Source organism: Marmota flaviventris, chromosome 1 (genome assembly GCF_047511675.1).
Source record: "Marmota flaviventris isolate mMarFla1 chromosome 1, mMarFla1.hap1, whole genome shotgun sequence".
In the NCBI taxonomy this organism is placed as follows: domain Eukaryota; kingdom Metazoa; phylum Chordata; class Mammalia; order Rodentia; family Sciuridae; genus Marmota; species Marmota flaviventris.
The window spans coordinates 55938749-55960721 of NC_092498.1; the positions used below are offsets into that span (position 1 = coordinate 55938749).

Genomic DNA, 21973 nt, shown 5'->3' on the forward strand with positions numbered 1-21973 from the left:
AGGCAGATTACATTCAGGGGTAAACCAATTACGTTAACGAGTGATTTTTTCATCACAGACTTTGAAAGCGAGAAGATCCTGGAACAACGTATTTCAAACGCTGAAAAATAATGGATTCCAACCAAGAATACTGTATCCAGCAAAATTAAGCTTCAGATTTGACAATGAAATTAAAATATTTCATGATAAACAAAAGCTAAAAGAATTCGCAGCCAGAAAACCAGCACTACAAAGCATTTTGAGCAAAATACTACATGAAGAGGAATTGAAAAATAGCGCCCAAAACTAACAGTGGGCGGTATCTCAGTAAAGGGGGAGAAAAATAACCAAAGAGGAAAAACTAGCCAAACTAAAATAAATAAATAAATAAACATGACTGGAAGTACAAACCATATTTCAATTGTAACCTTAAATGTTAATGGCTTAAATTCACCAATCAAGAGACATAGGCTAGTAACCTGGATTAAAAAAACAAATCCAACAATATGCTGCCTTCAGGAGACTCATATGATAGGAAAAGACATACACATGCTGAAGGTGAAAGGCTGGGAAAAATCATACCACTCACATGGCCCTCGGAAGCAAGCAGGAGTGGCCATACTCATATCGAATAAAATCAACTTCAAACCTAAGTTAATCAAAATGGATGAAGAAGGACACTATATACTGTTAAAAGGAACCATCCACCAACAAGACATAACAATTATCAATTTGTATGCACCAAACAATGGTGCTGCAACGTTCATAAAACAAACTCTCCTCAAGTTCAAGAGTCAAATAGACCACAACACAATAATTATGGGTGACTTCAACACACCGCTCTCGCCATTAGACAGATCCTCTAGACAAAAGCTGAATAAAGAAACTATAGAACTCAATAACGCAATCAATAATCTAGACTTAACCGACATATATAGAATATATCAACCATCATCAAGTGGATACACGTTCTTCTCAGCAGCACATGGATCCTACTCAAAGATAGACCATATATCATACCATAGGGCAACTCTCAGTAAATATAAAGGTGTGGAGATAATACCATACACCATATCTGATCATAATGGAATGAAACTGGAAATTAATGATAATAGAAGGAAGGAAAAATCCTGCATCACCTGGAAAATGAACAATATGTTACTGAGTGATCAGTGGGTTACAGAAGACATAAAGGAGGAAATAAAAACAATTCTTAGAGATAAACGACAATACAGACACAACATACCGGAATCTATGGGACACAATGAAAGCAGTTTTAAGAGGGAAATTCATTTGCTGGAGTTCATTCCTCAAAAAAAGAAAAAAAAAACAGCAAATAAATGACTCACACTACATCTTAAAACCCTAGAAAAGGAAGAGCAAAACAACAGCAAATGTAGTAGAAGACAAGAAATAATTAAAATCAGAGCGGAAATCAATGAAATTGAAACAAAAAAAAAAAACCATTGAAAAAATTGATAAAACTAAAAGTTGGTTCTTTGAAAAAATAAATAAGATCAACAGACCCTTAGCCATGCTAACGAAGAGGAGAGAGAACTCAAATTACTAACATACAGGATGAAAAAGGCAGTATCACAACAGACACTACAGAAATACAGAAGATAATTAGAAAGTCTTTTGAAACCCTATATTCCAATAAAATAGAAGATAGTGAAGATATCGATAAATTTCTTAAGTCATATGATCTGCCCAGATTGAGTCAGGAAGACACACACAATTTAAACAGACCAGTAACAAAGGAAGAAATAAGAATAATAAATCAAAAGACTACCAACCAAGAAAAGCCCTGGACCGGATGGGTATACAGCAGAGTTTTACAAAACCTTCAAAGAAGATTTAATACCAATACTTTTCAAGCTATTTCAAGAAATAGAAAAAGAAGGAGCTCTTCCAAATTCATTCTATGAGGCCCAAATCACCCTGATCCCGAAACCAGACAAAAACACTTCAAAGAAAGAAAACTACAGACCAATATCTCTAATGAACTTAGATGCAAAAATTCTCAATAAAATCTTGGCGAATCGAATACAAAAGCATATCAAAAAAAATTGTGCACCATGATCAAGTAGGATTCATCCCTGGGATGCAAGGCTGGTTCAATATACGGAAATCAATAAATGTTATTCACCACATCAATAGACTTAAAGATAAGAACCATACGATCATCTCGATAGATGCAGAAAAAGCATTCGACAAAGTACAGCATCCCTTTATATTCAAAACACTAGAAAAACTAGGGATAACAGGAACTTACCTCAACATTGTAAAAGCTATATATGCTAAGCCTCAGGCTAGCATCATTCTAAATGGAGAAAAACTGAAGGCATTCCCTCTACAATCTGGAACAAGACAGGGATGCCCTCTCTCACCACTTCTATTCAATTTAGTTCTTGAAATACTAGCCAGAGCAATTAGACAGATAAAAGAAATTAAAGGCATAAAAATAGGAAAAGAAGAACTTAAATTATCACTATTTTCAGATGATATGATAATATATCTAACAGACCCAAAAGGGTCTACAAAGAAACTGCTAGAGTTAATAAATGAATTCATCAAAGTGGCAGGATATAAAATCAACACGCATAAATCAAAGGCATTCCTGTATATCAGCAACAAAACTTCTGAAATGGAAATGAGGAAAACCACTCCATTCACAATATCCGCAAAAAAAATAAAATACTTGGGAATCAACCTAACAAAAGAGGTGAAAGATTTATACAGTGAAAACTACAGAACCCCAAAGAGAGAGATAGAAGAAGATCTTAGAAGATGGAAAAATTTACCCTGTTCATGGATAGGCAGAACTAACATCATCAAAATTGGGATATTACCCAAAGTTCTCTATAGGTTTAATGCGATGCCAATCAAAATCCCAATGGCATTTCTTGTAGAAATAGATAAAGCAATCATGAAATTCATATGGAAAAACAAAAGACCCAGAATAGCAAAAGCAATTCTAAGCAGGAAGTGTGAATCTGGAGGTATAGCGATACCAGATTTCAAACTGTACTACAGAGCAATAGTAACAAATACAGCATGGCACTGGTACCAAAACAGGCAGGTGGACCAATGGTACAGAATAGAGGACACAGAGACCAATCCACAAAATTACAACTTTCTTATATTTGATAAAGGGGCTAAAAGCATGCAATGGAGGAAGGATAGCATCTTCAACAAATGGTGCTGGGAAAACTGGAAATCCATATGCAACAAAATGAAGCTGAACCCCTTTCTCTCACCATGCACAAAAGTTAACTCAAAATGGATCAAAGAGCTTGATATCAAATCAGAGACTCTGCGCCTGATAGAAGAAAAAGTTGGCTCCAATCTACATATTGTGGGGTCGGGCTCCAAATTCCTTAATAGGACGCCCATAGCCCAAGAGTTAATAACAAGAATAAACAAATGGGACTTACTTAAACTAAAAAGTTTTTTCTCAGCAAGAGAAACAATAAGAGAAGTAAATAGGGAGCCTACATCCTGGGAACAAATCTTTACTCCTCACACTTCACATAGAGCCCTAATTTCCAGAATATACAAAGAACTCAAAAAATTAAACAATAAGATAACAAATAACCCAATCAACAAATGGGCTAAGGACCTGAACAGACACTTCTCAGAGGAGGACATACAATCAATAAGTACATGAAAAAATGCTCACCATCTCTAGCAGTCAGAGAAATGCAAATCAAAACCACCCTAAGATACCATCTCACTCCAGTAAGATTGGCAGCCATTATGAAGTCAAACAACAATAAGTGCTGGCGATGATGTGGGGAAAAGGGTACACTTGTACATTGCTGGTGGGACTGCAAATTGGTGCGGCCAATATGGAAAGCAGTATGGAGATTCCTGGGAAAGCTGGGAATGGAACCACCATTTGACCCAGCTATCTCCCTTCTCAGACTATTCCCTGAGGACCTTAAAAGAGCGTACTATAGGGATACTGCCACATCAATGATCATAGCAGCACAATTCACAATAGCTAGACTGTGGAACCAATCTAGATGCCCTTCAATAGATGAATGGATAAAAAAAATGTGGCATTTATACACAATGGAGTATTACGCAGCACTAAAAAATGACAAAATCATGGAATTTGCAGGGAAATGGATGGCATTAGAGCAGATTATGCTAAGTGAAGCTAGCCAATCCTTAAAAAATAAATGCCAAATGTCTTCTTTGATTTAAGGAGAGCAACTAAGAACTGAGCAGGGAGGAAGAGCATGAGGAACAGATTAACATTAAACAGAGATGAGTGGTGGGAGGGAAAGGGAGAGAGAAGGGAAATTGCATGGAAACGGAAGGAAACCCTCAATGTTATACGAAATCACATATAAGAGGTTGTGAGGGGAAAGGGGGCGGAAAACAAGGGAGAGAACTGAACAACAACAGATGACGTAGAGAGGGAAGATGGGAGGGGAGGGGATGGGGGGATAGTAGGGGATAGGAAAGGTAGCAGAATACAACAGTCACTAATATGGCATTATGTAAAAATGTGGATGTGTAACTGATGTGATTCTGCAATTTGTATTTGGGGTAAAAATGGGAATTCATAACTCACTTGAATCAAATGTATGAAAGATGATATGTCATGAGCTTTGTAATGTTTTGAACAACCAATAAAAAAAGGATTAGGAAAGTAAAAAAAAATATTGACTATAAATGGACAGTTCATTTATAATAAGACACATTTTAAAGATAAAAATGTAAGTGAACTATGATAAAGAAAGTTTCCGATTGCTCCTACTTTTTCAGAAAAATAGACAGCCAAGTCATTAGCTGAGAGTAAGAAGGAGTAAGGTTTTGGAGATTACAGAAAAGGGGAGAGAAAAGGAGACAGTGACTGGGATATATAACTGGATTGACAGGAATCACCAAGGACCCATCTTAGTTTCATAGTCATGGAAACTAAAAATTTGCTCCCAAGATGTAGGCTCTTTATTCACCCTACTGATTGTTGCTTTTGCTGAGAAGAAGCTTTTCAGTTTGAATCCATCCCACTTGTTGGTTCTTGATTTTAATTCTTGTGCTATATGAGTCTTATTAAGGAATTCAAGGCCTAATCCAACATGATGGAGATTTGGGCCTACTTTTTCTTCTTTTAGGCGCAGTGTCTCTGGTTTAATTCTTAGGTCCTTGATCCACTTTGAGTTGAGTTTTGTGCATGGTGAGGGATAAGGGTTTAATTTCATTTTGTTACATATGAATTTCCATTTTTCTCAGCACCATTTGTTGAAGAGGCTATCTTTTCTCCAATGTATGTTTTTAGCGCTTTTGTCTAATATAAGATAACCATAATTATGTGGGTTTATTCAATATTAAAAGACAATAAAATCATGGCATTTTCAGGTAAATGTATGGAGTTGGAGAATATAATGCTAAGTGAAGTTATCCAATCCTAAAAAACCAAATGCCAAATGTTTTCTTTGATAAAACGATGCTGATTCATAGTGGGATAGGGAGAGGGAGCATGGGAAGATTAGATGAACTCTAGATAGGGAAAAGGGGTGGGAGGGTAAGAAGGGTTATGGGGGTAGGAAAGATCCAGGTGGAATGAGATAGGCATCATTACCCTAAGTGCATGTATGAAGACACAAATGGTATGACTCTACTTTGTGTATAAACAGAGATATTAAAAATTATGCTCTATATGTGTAATATGAATTGTAATGCATTCTGCTGTCTTATATAACAAATTAGAATAAATTTTTTAAATGCTTAAAAAAATGGGACCAGTGAAACATTGAGCTTCTCACATCAAGTGTGGCCTTAACTAGGACTGGAGTTTTGCTAAGCAACTATAATGTTTATATACTGAACTCCCTTACCCGACTATCTCTAAAACTAATGGACTCTACAGGCCCCAGTTTAAAGCCAGTCACTTCACTGGTGCACAGGATTCCATCCCCTCACAAGACATCTTTACTGAAATTCATTATGATGAATCATGAAATCTAAGCTAGAAAGTAGAGAAGTAAAGAAATGAGGGTTTGGGACAGCTGTGAGATTGAAAAGTCAGTAGAGTTGGGAGGTCTCAAGAGGCCAAGGTATCATTGGAGGGAGAACAAATGAAAAAATAGGAGTAGGGTGCTTGAAATTCTGATTCAGTCATTCTAATGGTAAGATGTGGGATGTGATCAGGTAAATAAATTTGAGTGGAGAATAAGATCAATGAAGGAGGATAAAAAGAAAAACAAATGGAAGTCTATCTCTTTGAATATTAAATTAATTAAGAATTATTATTGGAGTTAGTAACAATGACCATACTTAGTGACTGGGTCTTGGTCTTTAATATCAGTTCCCTCTAAAAGGAACTAGCACTCTTTCAAGACTTAGCAGATTCCAGATAAAAGTACTATATTAGTGTAAATTTATGAGGTTGATAACAGAACTGTAGTTTTGTAAAAAAAAAAAAAAAAAAAAACCCTATTTTCTTTTTTGTACTACGGATTGAACGCAAGTTCACTTTACCTTTTTTATTTTTTAGTTCGGGACAGGGTCTCACTAAGTCATTGAAGTTCAACTCGAATTTGTGATCCTCTTACCTCAGCTTTCTAAATTATTGGGATTACAGGCATACAAAAATGGCTCTCTTCTTGGGAAAGACATACTCTGAAATATTTAGGGGTACAGGGCTGTAATGTATGAATATTCAGAAAACAAATTACGCATATGCATGAGTGGGAGAGGGAGGGAAAAATAAAAATAATAAAGCAAACGCATTAAAATGTTAACAAAATAGGTAAATCTGGATAAGGAGTACATAGTGTTCCTTGCATTCTTTTTTATTTTTTAACTTCCTATAAGCTTGAGGTTATTTCCCAAGAAAAAATTTTGATAGGAGTGATGTTGAGAGAGACACAGGGTGATCATGTTAGCTAAGATGTTGGACAATTATATCCTGTGCAGATTATATACATTTTCATTCTTTCAAAAACTTGTATTTTTGCATCAATTTGGTTATTTTGTACCTTATTTTTGACACAGTTATGTTTCATTTTTAATTCTTTTATGTTATCACTATTGGTTCCCATAGCTATATTATTTTATTCATATAACTTTGTGGGTCTGTCGAACCTAGCCATCATTAGTTTTTGCAAGGCTCTTATGGCACCAGTCAGATAACCTGAAAGTCTGGAATTATTCTTTCTTTGTATTTTTTTTAGTTAAAACCAGATTTATTAAGATTTAACTAACATGTCATTTAACTCACCCATTCAGGTATACAGTTGAATGGTTTTTAGTATGTTCCCATTCACTTTCATAGCATTTCATCATCCTGCAAGAAACCTGGTATCCACTTGCCCCTCCTACCTTCACTCCAACAACAAATCTGTTTGTATTTACAGATTTGGCTATTTGGGATATTTCATATAAATTTATTACTGGCGTCTTTCTCCTAGAGTAATGTTTTCAAGATTCATCCGTGTTGTAGTGTGCATCAGAACTTCATCTTTTTTATTGCCAAGTAATGTTAGTTATGTGGATAGTCTATATTTTATTTAGCTTTTTATCAGTCAGATAACATTTAGATTATTTCCATTTTTGGTTATTATGAACAATGCTATGAACATTTGTGTGCAAGCTTTTGGGTGAACATATATTTTTTATTTCTCTTGTTTATATATCTAGGAGTTTAATTGCTGGGCCATATGGTCACTCTGTATTTACTCTGAGGGAACTACTAGACTATTTCTGTACATTGCCACCAGTAATGGATGAGGGTTTATTTTTTCTGCATCCTGGTCAAACATTTGATATTTCCTCTTCTGTTTATAGCATCTTAGAGGATGTGAATTCAGCTTTTGTTTTATAAATCCACAATATATGATCAGTTCTCACTAATAAAATGATTACTACCCTTTTCTAGCAGTAAGCCTGTCTCCTCATTAAATGTGAAACATATAAATTCAAATAAAATTATTTTATAAATATATTACAAATCAAAATAAGAAAATGTCTTTCCTTTTTCCATTTCTTTGTTAGTTCTTCAAAATTGTTTTGAGAATATCAAGAGAACCAACAGATGTTGAACTTTAAAGTTTATAACTTTTGTTTTCCTTGAGTTGGAGGGTCTCACTATATTGAGCAGGCTGGCCTCCAGTTCCTGGGCTCACACAATCCTGGCTCAGCTTCCCATAGCTGGAACTACAGGCATGCACCACTGTGCTCATCAAGCTCATGACTTTTAAGTACCTAGTCATATATATGTTCCCTATCTGGTCCCCACCCCCAAAGTCATCAGTAAGAACTGATGCCATTGACTGTTGCCACTTTAGTCTTCAGAGTACCTTGTTCAGGAACCTATCTTCACCCTCACCCTTGCACAGAGCCCATTATTTGCCTTCTCTTGGGGAGTTCAGAGCTTCTGTTAGTATTAGTTTACCACTAATGGATTATATTAGATTTGTGGACTCTGCTGAGTATCTTTATTCTTTTTTGTTTTGTTATTTTTATTTTATTTGCTTATTTTTTTTATTATTATGTATGTCGAAGAGTGAACCCAGTGCCTCTCATGTGCTAGGCAAGCACTCTTCCACTAAGCTACAACCCCAGCCCTCTTTTATTCTTTATCATACTTTCTACAGGAAAATGTTTTATTTTTTTTTCACATCACCAACATACAAATTGACTACTTTAAAATATAATGGGATTGCAAGTTGGTAACTATGTCCATGAGGAATGTTATTTAACCTGGTGTCAAAAAAAGTTTTATATTGACTTAATAACCACCAGCATGTGTTGCAACTTTAACAAAGGATTGTTTCCTTTTTTATATACCACAATTTTAATGTTTTAAAATTGTTTTATTACATTTGGAAAACTAGAGATTGAATTTAATTTTGAAAATTTATCTATATATATGTAATATGAATTGAAATGCATTCTGCTGTCATATATAACAAATTAGAATAAATTTTTTAAAAGAAAATTTACATATATTTTTTAAAGGAAAGTAGAAAGAAAGAAATAGTACTTATTATTTGGTTTTCTGTAATAATGGGGAGATGATCTTAGTTTCAGTTCTCCTAAAAAGCCAATTTTTTATATGTTTGAAATCTGCATCCACATTTGTGGAGTGAGTTATGTCATTTCTATGTCCTGATTGAGTTTAATTTACCTTTAAATAATAATCATGATAGAGGATTGGATTAAAATCAATCAATCTGAGAATAATTAATATGTGGATTTTTAAACCCCAATTATAGCAGATACAGATTAACTCAAGGTATTTCATGCACTTTTCCCCCAAATTCATGTCATTAGAAATAAATCAAAGGTCAGAAAGATGAACCATATAATGTATCTTAGACAACTTCCTTTGGGGAAAAAAATCCAACAAAAATAAGCATAATATCTTTTCTTACCACCATTTCATTGGAGTTTAGGAAAAATTTCAAGATTTAGGTTTATTTTTTTCCTTTCGTTTTCCTTCTTAATGGCTTATTTCTGAGTTTTCAGATAGAAAAAAAAAAAAAAACCTATTGGCAGTTGCCAGAAGGTATTCCTTAGGGTTACTTTGCTAATGTATCAACATGACAACACAGACTGGGAATTTGGGTCACACCTGCCTCAGAGGCCCATCAGCCAGGAAGTGTTATAATAGATATTCTTTCTGCACAAAACTAATTGTGCTTTCATGTCCATGGTATTATCTTTATAGAGATTTCTTGTGCCTAAGTCCAAAGTTTTAACTTGACCTGAATATTTCCAGTTGACATTCTCTTTGCTGGTTGGCATTCTCTTTGTCAAGGGGATATGAATTTCTCCCTGGTTAAAGAAAAAATACACACTGTAATTTTGATATCTTTTTGTGTTGAATTCTTACAGCTCTCTACTCAAGGAGATGCAAGTCAAGTGATTGGGCCTCTTACTGAAGGTCAGAAAAGAAATGTGGCAGTGGTGAATTCACTGTATAAGTTGCACCAATCTGTAACAAAGGTAACCTTTCTTTTTTGTTTTAATTGATTATTTTGACTTAATATCAGGTTCTTCTGTTCTTGTCTAAATGTATACAACTTACAAAATATTATTTTATTTTTTTGGAAAAGAATACAATGAAAATGTCATGATTATAAAATAAAATGAGACATTAACTCTTTTTAAACACTTTGATTATGACCTATATTATTTACATACATTTTATCTCTAATAGTGAGTTTAAAACACATGAAATTCAGTCCATCAAGTTAATCAAATTTATTGAACAAATTATTTAAGGGCAAATCATATGTGTTTCATACTTTATTGAAAACCGTAATTTGATACAGGTGGTAATAAGTACATAGCAAAACTAATAACAGAATAAAAACTCTCAAGCCCTCCAACATGTCAGAAAGTTCTGATATGGCTCAAAAAAGCCAGGAAAGAACTGTATTAAAAATAGCAAATTTTTAAATATTATCACAGTTGACTACTTGCAAGTAGATATAATTTCTGTTATTTTTCTACTAAAGCATTTAAAATAGTCAGCTAAATTTTACCTTGTTTGCCTCCATGTACAGTCCTTCCTCAATATCCATTGAAGATTGGGTCCAGGAATTCCCATCCTACCTTACATGGATACCAAAATCCATAGATGTTCAAATCCATATATAAAATGGTGTAGTATTTGCATATAACCTATGTACATCTTCCTATGTATGTTAATCAGTTCTAGATTATTCATAATGCCTAATACAGTGTAAGTGCTACGGAAATAGCTGTATAGTATTATTTAGGGAATAGTGTCAATAAAAAGCCTGTGCATGTTCAAAACAGATGCAGGGTTTTTTCCCTAATATTTTTGATCCATGATTTATTGATTTCATGAACGTGGAACCCAAGGGTATGGAGAGCCAACTCTATTATGATTAAAGTGAACTATATTCTTTGTTACTAGAAGAACAGTGTTTTTTACTTCAACCATGACTTTCGAGTAGCTTGTGTTTAATTATTCTCTGTAGACCATTTCAAAATACTTTGTAAATAGAATGATAAATATTTAGAAGACTTGAAGAAAGCTAAAGGTTAGGTGTTCTTAAAAATTTGAACTGCTACTAGACATGGTGACACTTGCCTATAATGCCAACTACTTGAGAAGCTGAGGCAGGAGAATCACAAGTTGAAGGTCAGCCTGGAAATTTGGTGAGACTCTTGTCTCAAAATAAATTTTAAAAGGCCTGGAGATGTGATTCAGTGTGGCCCTGGATTCTACTCCCAGTACTGGAAAAAAAAAAAGAAAGAAAAATCTTAAATTCTTAAATTGAGCTTTAATATGCTAGATTATATTTTAGAATAGCCATGTGACATTATTCATTTGTTTAAAAAATTTAACATTCTCTAATCAGCTAAGCATTTCTAAGAATATGAATTTCAACATACTAAACAAAATAATTTTAAAACATTAACAGGTAAATCTCAGAAAAGTAAAATTATCAAAAACATTCAATGATGTATAATTCTGTTTCCTTACTCATTTCTCTAAAACACCAAATAAATGAATGATTATTCTGTTTAGCCTAATTTAAATGTATTTATTGATATTTTGTGTTGATTTGTAAAAATGGAATATTTTATATTTATGTTTTAAAGACTTGATCACAAGTCAGCCTAAAGGAAAGTGAATATTTTAAAAGAGATAAGTAAATATGGCTTTATTCCGATCTTTTCAAGTTAAAACTTTATAATGAAACCTTTTTAAGGCAAACAAAGGAAACTAGCTGCTGATATTCTTAATATTTCTATTATTTGAAGTGTCTTTGCTTTATGTATGTCAAAACATTTTTCAATTGAGTTTTAAAATCATGTGTGAGGTAGTACTATGAAGTAGTGATGATATCTTAATGTAGCTTGTGAAAACAGCTTTGTTTTGTTATGATCAAAATTAGTATTTGCAAAAATAAATGACATAAGCAAAACTGTAACTGGATCAAAAAACCTCATTTTAGGTGGTTTCCAGTCAGAACTCATTCCCCGCTGTAGCTGAGCAAACTGTAATGTCAGCCTTAAAGGTAAATGAATTTAATTTAATATTTGACTTTATATAGCAAAGTGATTTTAGAATTGTTTGGCTGAGTAGGAGAATGCTATGTTCTTAAAATAATCAGAAATATGTATATATATATATTTTTTTTTTCTTGTTTTCGTGTTTGTATTTTCTAGAATTTAAAAATAGATCCTTTTGTTATCTGCAGATAGTGTTCTGCTTATGACAATTGTATATACAGATGCAAGAGTTTTACAGGTATTTACTGTACTTATGGTAGATATTATCCTAGTTCTTCACCAGGGTGACATTGATAATATCTGGGAGATGTTTAGGGTTGTCATGACTAGGGTTGGAGTGCTACTGGCATCTATCAGTGGTGACCAAGGATGATGCTAAATACTGTGTAATGCAAAGGACATTCACCCCAACAACAAAGAATTATCTTTCCCAAAATATCAGTAATGCCAAGATTGAGAAAACCTACTTTAAAGTGTAGGGCATAACATCATGGTACATGCTCATTTTTAATATAATTTAATATAATTTTTAATAATGAATATATTCCTGTTCAAATAATTAGGAAGTTTACTGAAAGGAAATGTTGGTATGAGATTCAAAGCTAAATGTAGTTAACATTTGGTAACACTTTTAAAAACAAGTAAGTTCACTAGGCACTGTGGTGCACACATATAATCACAGTTATTGAGGCTACTAAGGCAAGAGGATCTCAAGTTCAAAGCCAGCCTCATCAACTTAAGGAGACCCTGTCTGAAAATAAAAAGGGCTGGGGATATAGCATAGTGGTGAAGGACCCTGGGTTTAATCCCTAGTACCACTATGCCCCCCCCCCAATAAAACAAGTTATTCATTCTTTTTATCAATTAATTTTTTAAATTTATATATGACAGCAGAATGTATTACAATTCTTATTACATATATAGAGCACAATTTTTAATATCTGGTTGTATACAAAGTATATTCATACCAATTCAATTCTTATTATACATCTAGAGCTCAGTTTTTAATATATCTGGTTGTAGCCAAAATATATTTACACCAATTCACGTCTTCATACATATACTCTGGATAATAATGTCCATCACCTTCCACCATCATTTCTAGCCCCATGCCCGCCCCTGTTCCCCTCCCACCCCTCTGCCCTATCTAAATTTTGTCTACTCCTCCCATGCTCCCTCTCCCTACCCCACTATGAATCAACTTCTTTATATCAGAGAAAACATTCGGCATTTGGTTTTTTGGGATTGGCTAACTTCACTTAGTATTATCTTCTGGAACTCCATCAATTTATGTGTCTTATACTTTATTGAAAACCATAATTTTATACAGGTGGTAGTAGTTATATAGCTAATAACAGAATAAAAACTCTCAAGCCCTCCAGATGCCAGAAAGTTCTGGTGTGGCTCAAATAAAGGAAGAAACTGTATGAAAAATAGCAAATTTTTAAATGTTATCACAGTTGACTACTTGCAAGTAGATATACTTGATTTCATTCTCTTTTATTGCTGAGTAATATTCCATTGCGTATATATGCCACTTTTTTTTATCCATTTATCTATTGAAGGCTATCTAGGATAGTTCCACAGTTTAGCTATTCTGAATTGTGCTGCTATAAACATTGATGTGGTTGTGTCCCTGTAGTATGCTCTTTTTAAGTCCTTTGGGTATAGACTGAAAGAGGGATAGCTGGATCAAATGATGGTTCCATTCCCAATTTTCCAAGAAATCTCCATAATGCTGCACCAATTTGCAGTCCCACCAGCAGTGTATGAGTGTACCTTTTCCCCCACATCCTTGCCAATACTTATTGTTGTTTGTCTTCATAATAGCTGCCATTCTGACTGGAGTGAGATGAAATCTTAAAGTGGTTTTGATTTGCATTTCTCTAATTGCTAGCAATGATGAACATTTTTTCATAAATTTGTTGATTTTCATAAATTTGTTGATATCATCTTCTGAGAAGTGTCTGTTCAGGTCCTTGGCCCACTTATTGATTAGGTTATTTGTTTTTTCGGTGTTTAGCTTTTTGAGTTCTTTATATACCCTAGAGATTAGTGCTTTATCTGATGTGTGAGGGGTAAAGATTTGCTCCCATCCTGTAGGCTCTCTGTTCACTTCACAGAATGTTTCTTTTGCTGAAAAGAAACTTTTTAGTTTGAGTCCATCACATTTATTGATTCTTGATTATAATTCTTGCGCCAAAGGACTCTTATTAAGGAAGTTGGGGCCTAATCCCACATGATGGAGATTACTTTTTCTTCTATTAGACAAAGGTTTAATTCCTAGGTCCTTGATCCATTTTGAGTTGAGTTTTGTGCATGGTGAGAGATAGAAGTTTAATTTCATTTTGTTGCATATGGTTTTCCAGTTTGTCTCCACACCATTTGTTGAAGATGCTATCTTTTCTCCAGTGCATGCTTTTGACACCTTTGTCTAATATAAGATAATTGGATTATGTGGGTTAGTCTGTTCTGTACCATTGGTCTACCAGTCTGTTTTGGTGCCAAAACCATGCCATTTTTGTTACTATTGCTCTGTAGTATAAGGTCTGGTATAGTGATACCACCTGCTTCACTTTTCCTGCTAAGGATTGCTTTAGCTATTCTGGGTCTCTTATTTTTCCCGATGAATTTCATGACCGCCTTTTCTATTTCTTTGAGGAATGCCATTGGGATTTTAATCAGAGTTGCATTAAATCTGTATAATGGTTTTGGTAGTATGGTCATTTTGATAATATTAATTCTGCCTATCCAAGAGCAAGGTAGATCTTTTCATCTTCTAAGAACTTCTTTGACTTCTTTCTTTAGGGTTCTGTAATTTTCATTATATAGATCTTTCACCTCTTTTGTTAAGTTGATTCCCAAGTATTTTATTTATTTATTATTTTTTGAGGCTATTGAAAATGGGGTAGTTTTCCTCATTTCAAAGGATTTGTCACTGATATACAGAAATGCCTTTGATTTATGGGTGATGATTTTTTTATCCTGCTACTTTTCTGAATTCATTTACTAGTTTCTGGTGGAACTTTTAGAGTCTTCTAGGTGTATAATCATATCATCAGCAAATAGTGCCAATTTAAGTTCTTCTTTTCCTATGTGTATCCCTTTAATTTCTTTCATCAGCGAATTGCTCTGGCCAGAGTTTCAAAAACTATGTTAAAAAGAAGTGGTGAACGAGGGCATCCCTGTCTTGTTCCAGTTTTTAGAGGGAATGCCTTCAATATTTCTTTATGTAGAATGGTTGGTCTGGGGTTTAGCATCAATAGCCTTTATGATGTTGATAGAGTTTTGAACATAAAGGCATGCTATGTTTTGTCAAATGCTTTTTCTGTGTCTATCAAGATGATCATATGATTCTTATCTTTAAGTCTGTTGATGTGATGAATTACATTATTGATTTCCATATGTTTAACCAACCTTTCATCCCTGGGATGAATCCCACTTGATCGTGGTGCATGATCTTTTAGTATTTGATTTGCCAGAATTTTATTGAGAAGTTTTGCATCTATGTTCATTAGATATATGATCTGAAGTTTTCCTTTTTTTTGATGTGTCTTACCCTGGTTTTGGAATCAGGGTGATATTGACCTCATAGAATGAGTTTGGAAATGCTCCCTCTTTTTCTATTTTCTGAAATAAACTGAAGAGTATTGGTATTAGTTCTTCTTTAAAGGTCTTGTAGAACTCGGTTATGTATCTGTCAGGTCCTGGGCTTTTCTTGGTTGGTAGACTTTTGATGGCATCTTGTATTTTGTCACTTGAAGTTGATCTGTTTAAATTGTGTATATTATCCTGATTCAATTTGGGCAAATTATACAACTCTAGAAATTTGTTGATGCCTTTGATATTTTCTACTTTACTGGAGTACAAGTTTTCAAAATAATTTCTAATTTTCTTCTATATTTCTGTAGGGTCTGTTGTGATATTTCCTTTTTCATCCCATATGTTAGTAATTTGATTTTTCTCTCTCCTTCTTTTCATTAGCATGGCTAAGGGTCTGTCAATTTTATTTATTATTTCAAAGAACCAACTTTTTGTTCTGTCAATTTTTTCAGTTGTTTCTTTTGTTTCAATTTCATTGATTTCATCTCTGAATTTAATTACTTCCTGACTTCTACTGCTTTTGGTGTTGATTTGTTCTTCTTTTTGTAGGGCTTTGAGATGTAATGTTAAGTCATTTATTTGTTGACTTTTTCTTTTTTTAAGGACTGAACTCCATGCAATGAACTTTCCTCTTAGAACTGCTTTTATAGAGATTTTGATATGTTGTATCTGTGTCCTCATTCACCTCTAAAAAGTTTTTAATCTCTTTGATGTCTTCTGCAACCCATTGTTCATTCAATAGCATATTATTTAGTCTCCACATGTTGGAGTGGCTTTTATTTCTCATTTTATCATTGATTTCTGATTTTATTCCATTATGATCTGATAGAACACAGGGTAGTATCTCTACTTTTTTATATTTCTAAGAGTTGCTTTGTGGCATAGTATATGGTCTGTTTTAGAGAAGGAACCATGTGCTGCTGAGAAGAAAGTATATTCTCTTGTTGAAGGGTGAAATATTCTATATATGTCAGTTAAGTCTAAGTTATTGATTGTGTTATTGAGTTCTATAGTTTCTTTGTTCAGCTTTTGTTTGGAAGATCTATCTAGTGGTGAAAAAGGTGTGTTAAAGTCACCCAGAATTATTGTGTTGTGGTGTATTTGACTCTCGAACTTGAGAAGAGTTTGTTTGATGAACGAAGATATACTCTGTTGTTTGGGGCATATGTATTTATAATTGTTAAGTCTTGTTGATGTATGTTTCCCTTGAGCAGTATGTAGTGTCCTTCTTTATCCTTTTTGATTGACTCTAGCTTGAAGTCTACTTTATTTGATATGAGGATGCGAACCCCTGTCTGCTTCCTCAGTCCATGTGAGTGGTATGATTGTCCCCAACCCTTCACCTTCAGTCTTTGGATGACTTTTTCTATGAGATGAGTCTCTTGGAGGCAGCAGATTGTTGGGTCTTTTCTTTTTTTAATCCAGTCTGCTAGTATATGTCTTTTGATTGGTGAGTTTAGGCCATTAACATTCAGGGTTATCATTGAGACATGATTTGTATTCCCAGCCATTTTTGTTTATTTTTGGTATTTAACTAACTTGTTTTTTCCTCTGATTAGATTTTCCTTTAGTGTAATCCCTCCCTCTGCTGATTTTCATCATTGTTTTTCATCTCCTCTTCTTGGAATATTTTGCTGAGGATGTTCTGTAGTTCAGGCTTTCTAGTTGTAAATTCTTTTAACTTTTGTTTATCATGGAAGGTTTTTATTTCATCGTCAAATCTAAAGCTTAGTTTTGCTGGATATAAGATTCTTGGTTGGAATCCATTTTCTTTCACAGCTTGATATATGTTGTTCCACGATCTCCTGGCTTTGAGGGTCTGGGTTGAAAATCTGCTGTTATATGAATTAGTCTCCCCTGATATGTAATCTGATTGCTCTCTCTTGTGGCTTTTAAGATTCTATCCTTATTCTGTATGCTAGGCATATAATGTGCCTTGGTGTAGATCTGTTGTAATTTTGTACATTTGGTATCCTATAAGCCTCTTGTATTTGGTTTTCCAGTTCATTGTTCATGCTTGGGAAATTTTCTGATATTATCTCATTGAAAAGATTGTGCATGCCTTCCTATATCCCAATAACTCTTATATTTGGTCTTTTGATGCTGTCCTATAATTCTAGATGTTCTGTTCATGGTTTCTTACTATCTTCACCATGTGGTCAACTTTATTTTCCAGATTGTATACTTTGTCTTCATTATCTGACGTTCTGTCTTCCAAGTGATCTAGTCTGTTCATTATGCTTCCTATTGAGTTTTTTATTTGATTTATTGTATCTCTCATTTCAAGGATTTATGGCTGGTTTGTTTTCAGAGTCTCTGTCTCTCTCTTAAAGTAATATTTTGTTACCTGCATTTGCTCTCTTATCTCTTTGTTGGAGTGATCAATTTTTACTGTATTTGCTCATTTAGGCCATCCTTTAATTCACAGATCATTTTAACTATGAAACTTCTGAACTCCCTCTCTGACCTTTCATCAACTTCGCTGTCCGTGGCTTCAATTATTATAGTGTCCTGGATTGTTTGAGGCACTTTCTTTCCTTGTTTTTTCATATTGTCTATGTGTCTTCCTTTCTTGCAATGTTGGTCTGGAATATTACAGTTTCTACTCTGTATTCTTGTAGTACCCATCCAGATTGTCTGTACCTCACCTTGATGTTGGGCTTCCAGACCCTGCTGGTGTCCCTCAGTCTGTACTACTGCATCTAAAGGTGGTGGCGGCAATACCTGAGATAACTCAAGATAATATAGTTAAGATGCCCCAAGATGGAAGCAATGTCTTTCAGAGATTGGGCTGAAAGGGTGGGCCTCACACTTCCTTTGGGATGCTCCTCTGAGATGCAGCTGCTTCTAGGTCCTGTCTGCCGTCAAAAAGTTTGGGGCTATTACATGGGGAAGGCTATGGTAATGATTGCAGTGTCCCAAGATAGAAGTGGGTTAGGCTTAGGCTCCCAGGTTTGGTGAGGGGGCAAACTTGGATCTACCCTGGACGTGGGTCCTATGCAAGTCATTGTAGACAGATCTGGACTGTTCCTGGGCTCCTGCCATAGTCTACTGGTCAGAAGCGGTGATCATGTTCCGGAGGCTGGGCTCTAGCATGTGCCTGCTTTAGAAGGGTGGCCCCTACTGTGAGCCTGGGTCCCCTAAAGGCTGTTATGGGTGGATCTGGGCCTCTGGGCTTGACCTCCCATGGTAGTCTGCTGTTTGAAAGGGGCAGTCCTGTGCCTGTGGCTAGGCTCTGGCAGGTGTCTGCCCCAGAGGTGGAGGGGTGAACCCAGGCCTACTGTGAGCCTGGGTCCCATGCAGGCTGGTGTGGCAGTTCTGGACTGGACCTGAGCTCCAGTGGTAGTCTGCTGGTTGGAAGAGGCAGTCCTGTACTGGAGGCTGGGCTCAGGTGGGTGTCTGCCCCACCGGTGGAGGGGTTTGTCATGGGCTTACTGTGAGCCTGGGTCCTGCACAGGCCAGTAAGGGTGGATCTGGGTCGCTGGGCTTGACCTCCCCAAGTTATTCATTCTTATAACACTACTGCTGCCAGACACATACACAGGCAATAATTGAAATATTATGACAACCGTTCAAGTTATGTATTATTGTTCCCATTTTATAGATCTTAAAAATAACAACTTGCCCAGTTTATCATAGAACTGATAAACTCAGATCTCATTGACTCAAAAGAGGTGTGCCTACTGTATTTTGCCACTATCATTCATTCCTTCATTTACTAAATATTTATTTAGTACTAAATATAACAGACTTTCTGGAGCCAAACTATATGTTTGTGAATCCTACCTCAGCTATTTCACCAGCTATTTTCTCAGACACGTTAATTGCCGCAGTCTGGCTGGGCACAAAATCACGAGCGACTCAAGCAGGAACAAACTTTATTTCTGAAACTCCCGCCAATGCCATGCACGCTCCCGGGAAATATGCCGAACCACACACATGGCGTTCTCCCGGGCCCCGCTACACCAACAGGAAAATCCCTCCTCCGGAAATCCCTCCTACCGCATTTCCCCAACCAATGGGAACTCTCCGGGAGTCCCCCTAGAGCTCCAAAGTAGCAGGCCGAGGTGGACAGCAGGGGTCTAATATCCAATTGAATGCAGATCTTAACATAATCATATCATCTCAATAGCTTGTTGGCATCACCTTTCAACCAAAAATGCCATGCGTAATTCCTATTTGGCTATGGCTCTCAGCAGTTAATAAACTCTCTTATTTTTGTTACTGCATCTATAAAATGGTACAATGTGCCTACTCAAGATAATAAATGTAAACTGTTAGATTGGATTTCGATCACTGATAAAAAGAGGGGAAGGAGATAAAGGTCTACAAGTAAATCTCAAGGAGAACCACATTTAGAGAGTGAAAATAATATAAGGAAAGAATAGAGAGACTAAATAAACTGAGAAGTATCCCAGATTTTAAAGGAGAAAGGAATTTCTGAGACTAAATACCATTCCTATAGTATATGAATGGGAATTTCACAGGCAGCAAAATAGAACCCTAAACTCATATATGAGTGAATTTGATTCATTGAGAATAAGAGAAGGAGACAGTTTTCTGCCAGTATAGAAGTATATTTGGCTATTTTTCTGTAGCTTTTTCTTATCCCCAGTGTGTTCATCTCATTATGATTAAATAGTATGAAAGCTGCCATAATAAAATAATTGTTTTTAGTAAAAGTTGTCAACTTTATTAATTATTATAATCATACTATAAAATTGGGTCAATGTGACAAACTTAAAAGGTTTTTAAAATCTCGATTGTATATAGGTAACAGATAGTTTTCTTTCCTGTGATTCCCCATGTTTCCCTATTTTCAAGCAGGAGATATAAAATATTTTTTGATTACAGTCCAAAATAAGAAATATGTTTTCCTTTGTGACCACATACATAATTAATAAGGATTTATAAATATACACATATATGTAGTAGTATAGAGGCTACCTCCAAAAATATCTCTGTAATTGACATGAAAGTTTTACATAAGTTTCACAAAATGATACTTATCCTTATTTTGTATGATTTGCTCTAATACTTTTACACTAATATTAAAACCATTTTGATAGTGACCCACTCACTACATGGCTTTTTTTTTTTTTTTTTTTTCCTCTAGGTTAAGACAGAGGGCCTCTCACTTTGCCTGATGGTAAAAATTACCTGGAAAAGTTAAAAATAGAAATTCCTCAGAGACTATATAGTTCAATTTAGGATGAATTCTCTGAATCTGTGTTTTTAACATACAACAAAGATTATTCTCAATTTTATCTCTTCGGACTGAGAGTTGGCACCAGTATAGGGAAAGTCCCTGATCGTTGGCTGCTTCCTTCACCCTTAGGTTTGCTCAGAGAACAATGCCACACATAGCTAAGTGCTGCAGTTTGTGAGAGGCATTGCCAATTTTGCTTTTGAGAACTGGGTAAAGAGTAGAAGCAATAAGTATAACACCCTCCTGCAGCAGCCCTGCTATTAGACACTTAATTGCTTATGTTAATATAGTCAATGAAACAGTTTTATTTTTGATTTTAGTTAATTCTTATAAAAACCATAATGACTTATTAAGTAATAAGCAAAAGTTTCTGACTTGAAAAAAAAGGCAACTTTAAATTTCATAAAATTGTAGGAAACATTAAATCATTTTAAATTAGGGATAGAATGTTATGATGCATAGACTAACTCTTAAGAAACAAAAATCTGTATACTTTTATTATTTTATAAAGAAGACTTAAACATACTTTGTTGGGGGTAGGGGTGCTGGGGATTGAACTCAGGGACACTGGACCACTGAGCCACATCCCCGGCCCTGTTTTGTATTTTATTTAGAGACAAGGTCTCACTGAGTTGCTTAGTGCCTGACTTTTGTTAAGGCTGGCTTTGAACTTGTGATCCTCCTGCCTCAGCCTCCTGAGCCTCTGGAATAACAGGCATGTGCCACTGTGCCCAGCTTAAATATACTATTTTATTTACTGGAAGAAAAAAAAAATATATATATATATATATGTTTTAAAGAAATGTTTCTATCAGAATAGGGTCTCCCTGCTCCCATCCCAGTCCCCAACCCACCCAGACTAGAGACTACTTAAATAGGAAACACTTCCCAGCGACTGAAGACTACTTAAAATAGGAAAACAAGAAATTAAGTAGTAAAATCAAAACACATACACACACACACACACACACACATACACACACACACACATGTGTGTATGTATGTACATGCATATACTAGTCTTTGCCTTGTTGAAATTTTATCCAAAATTAAATATTATTTTAGGCTTGAGATCCTTCATTATACCTGTCACAAGATGTCATTTATAATTGAGTATACATTTACACTCATTTCATTATAACTACCCTGACTCTTATGTGGCATTTAAAT

The 21973-nt window shown here is 35.0% G+C and overlaps 1 protein-coding gene across 1 annotated transcript in view; it reads left to right on the forward strand.

Moving 5' to 3' along the window:
• The window catches only part of Cog5 (component of oligomeric golgi complex 5), a 345900-nt gene that overhangs the window by 286158 nt on the left and 37769 nt on the right, over positions 1–21973 (forward strand). Inside the window, exons 15-16 of the mRNA XM_027926490.3 lie at positions 9835–9945; positions 11934–11996. Coding sequence (XP_027782291.1) covers positions 9835–9945; positions 11934–11996 — 174 coding nt within the window. The remainder of the gene's footprint in view (positions 1–9834; positions 9946–11933; positions 11997–21973) is intronic.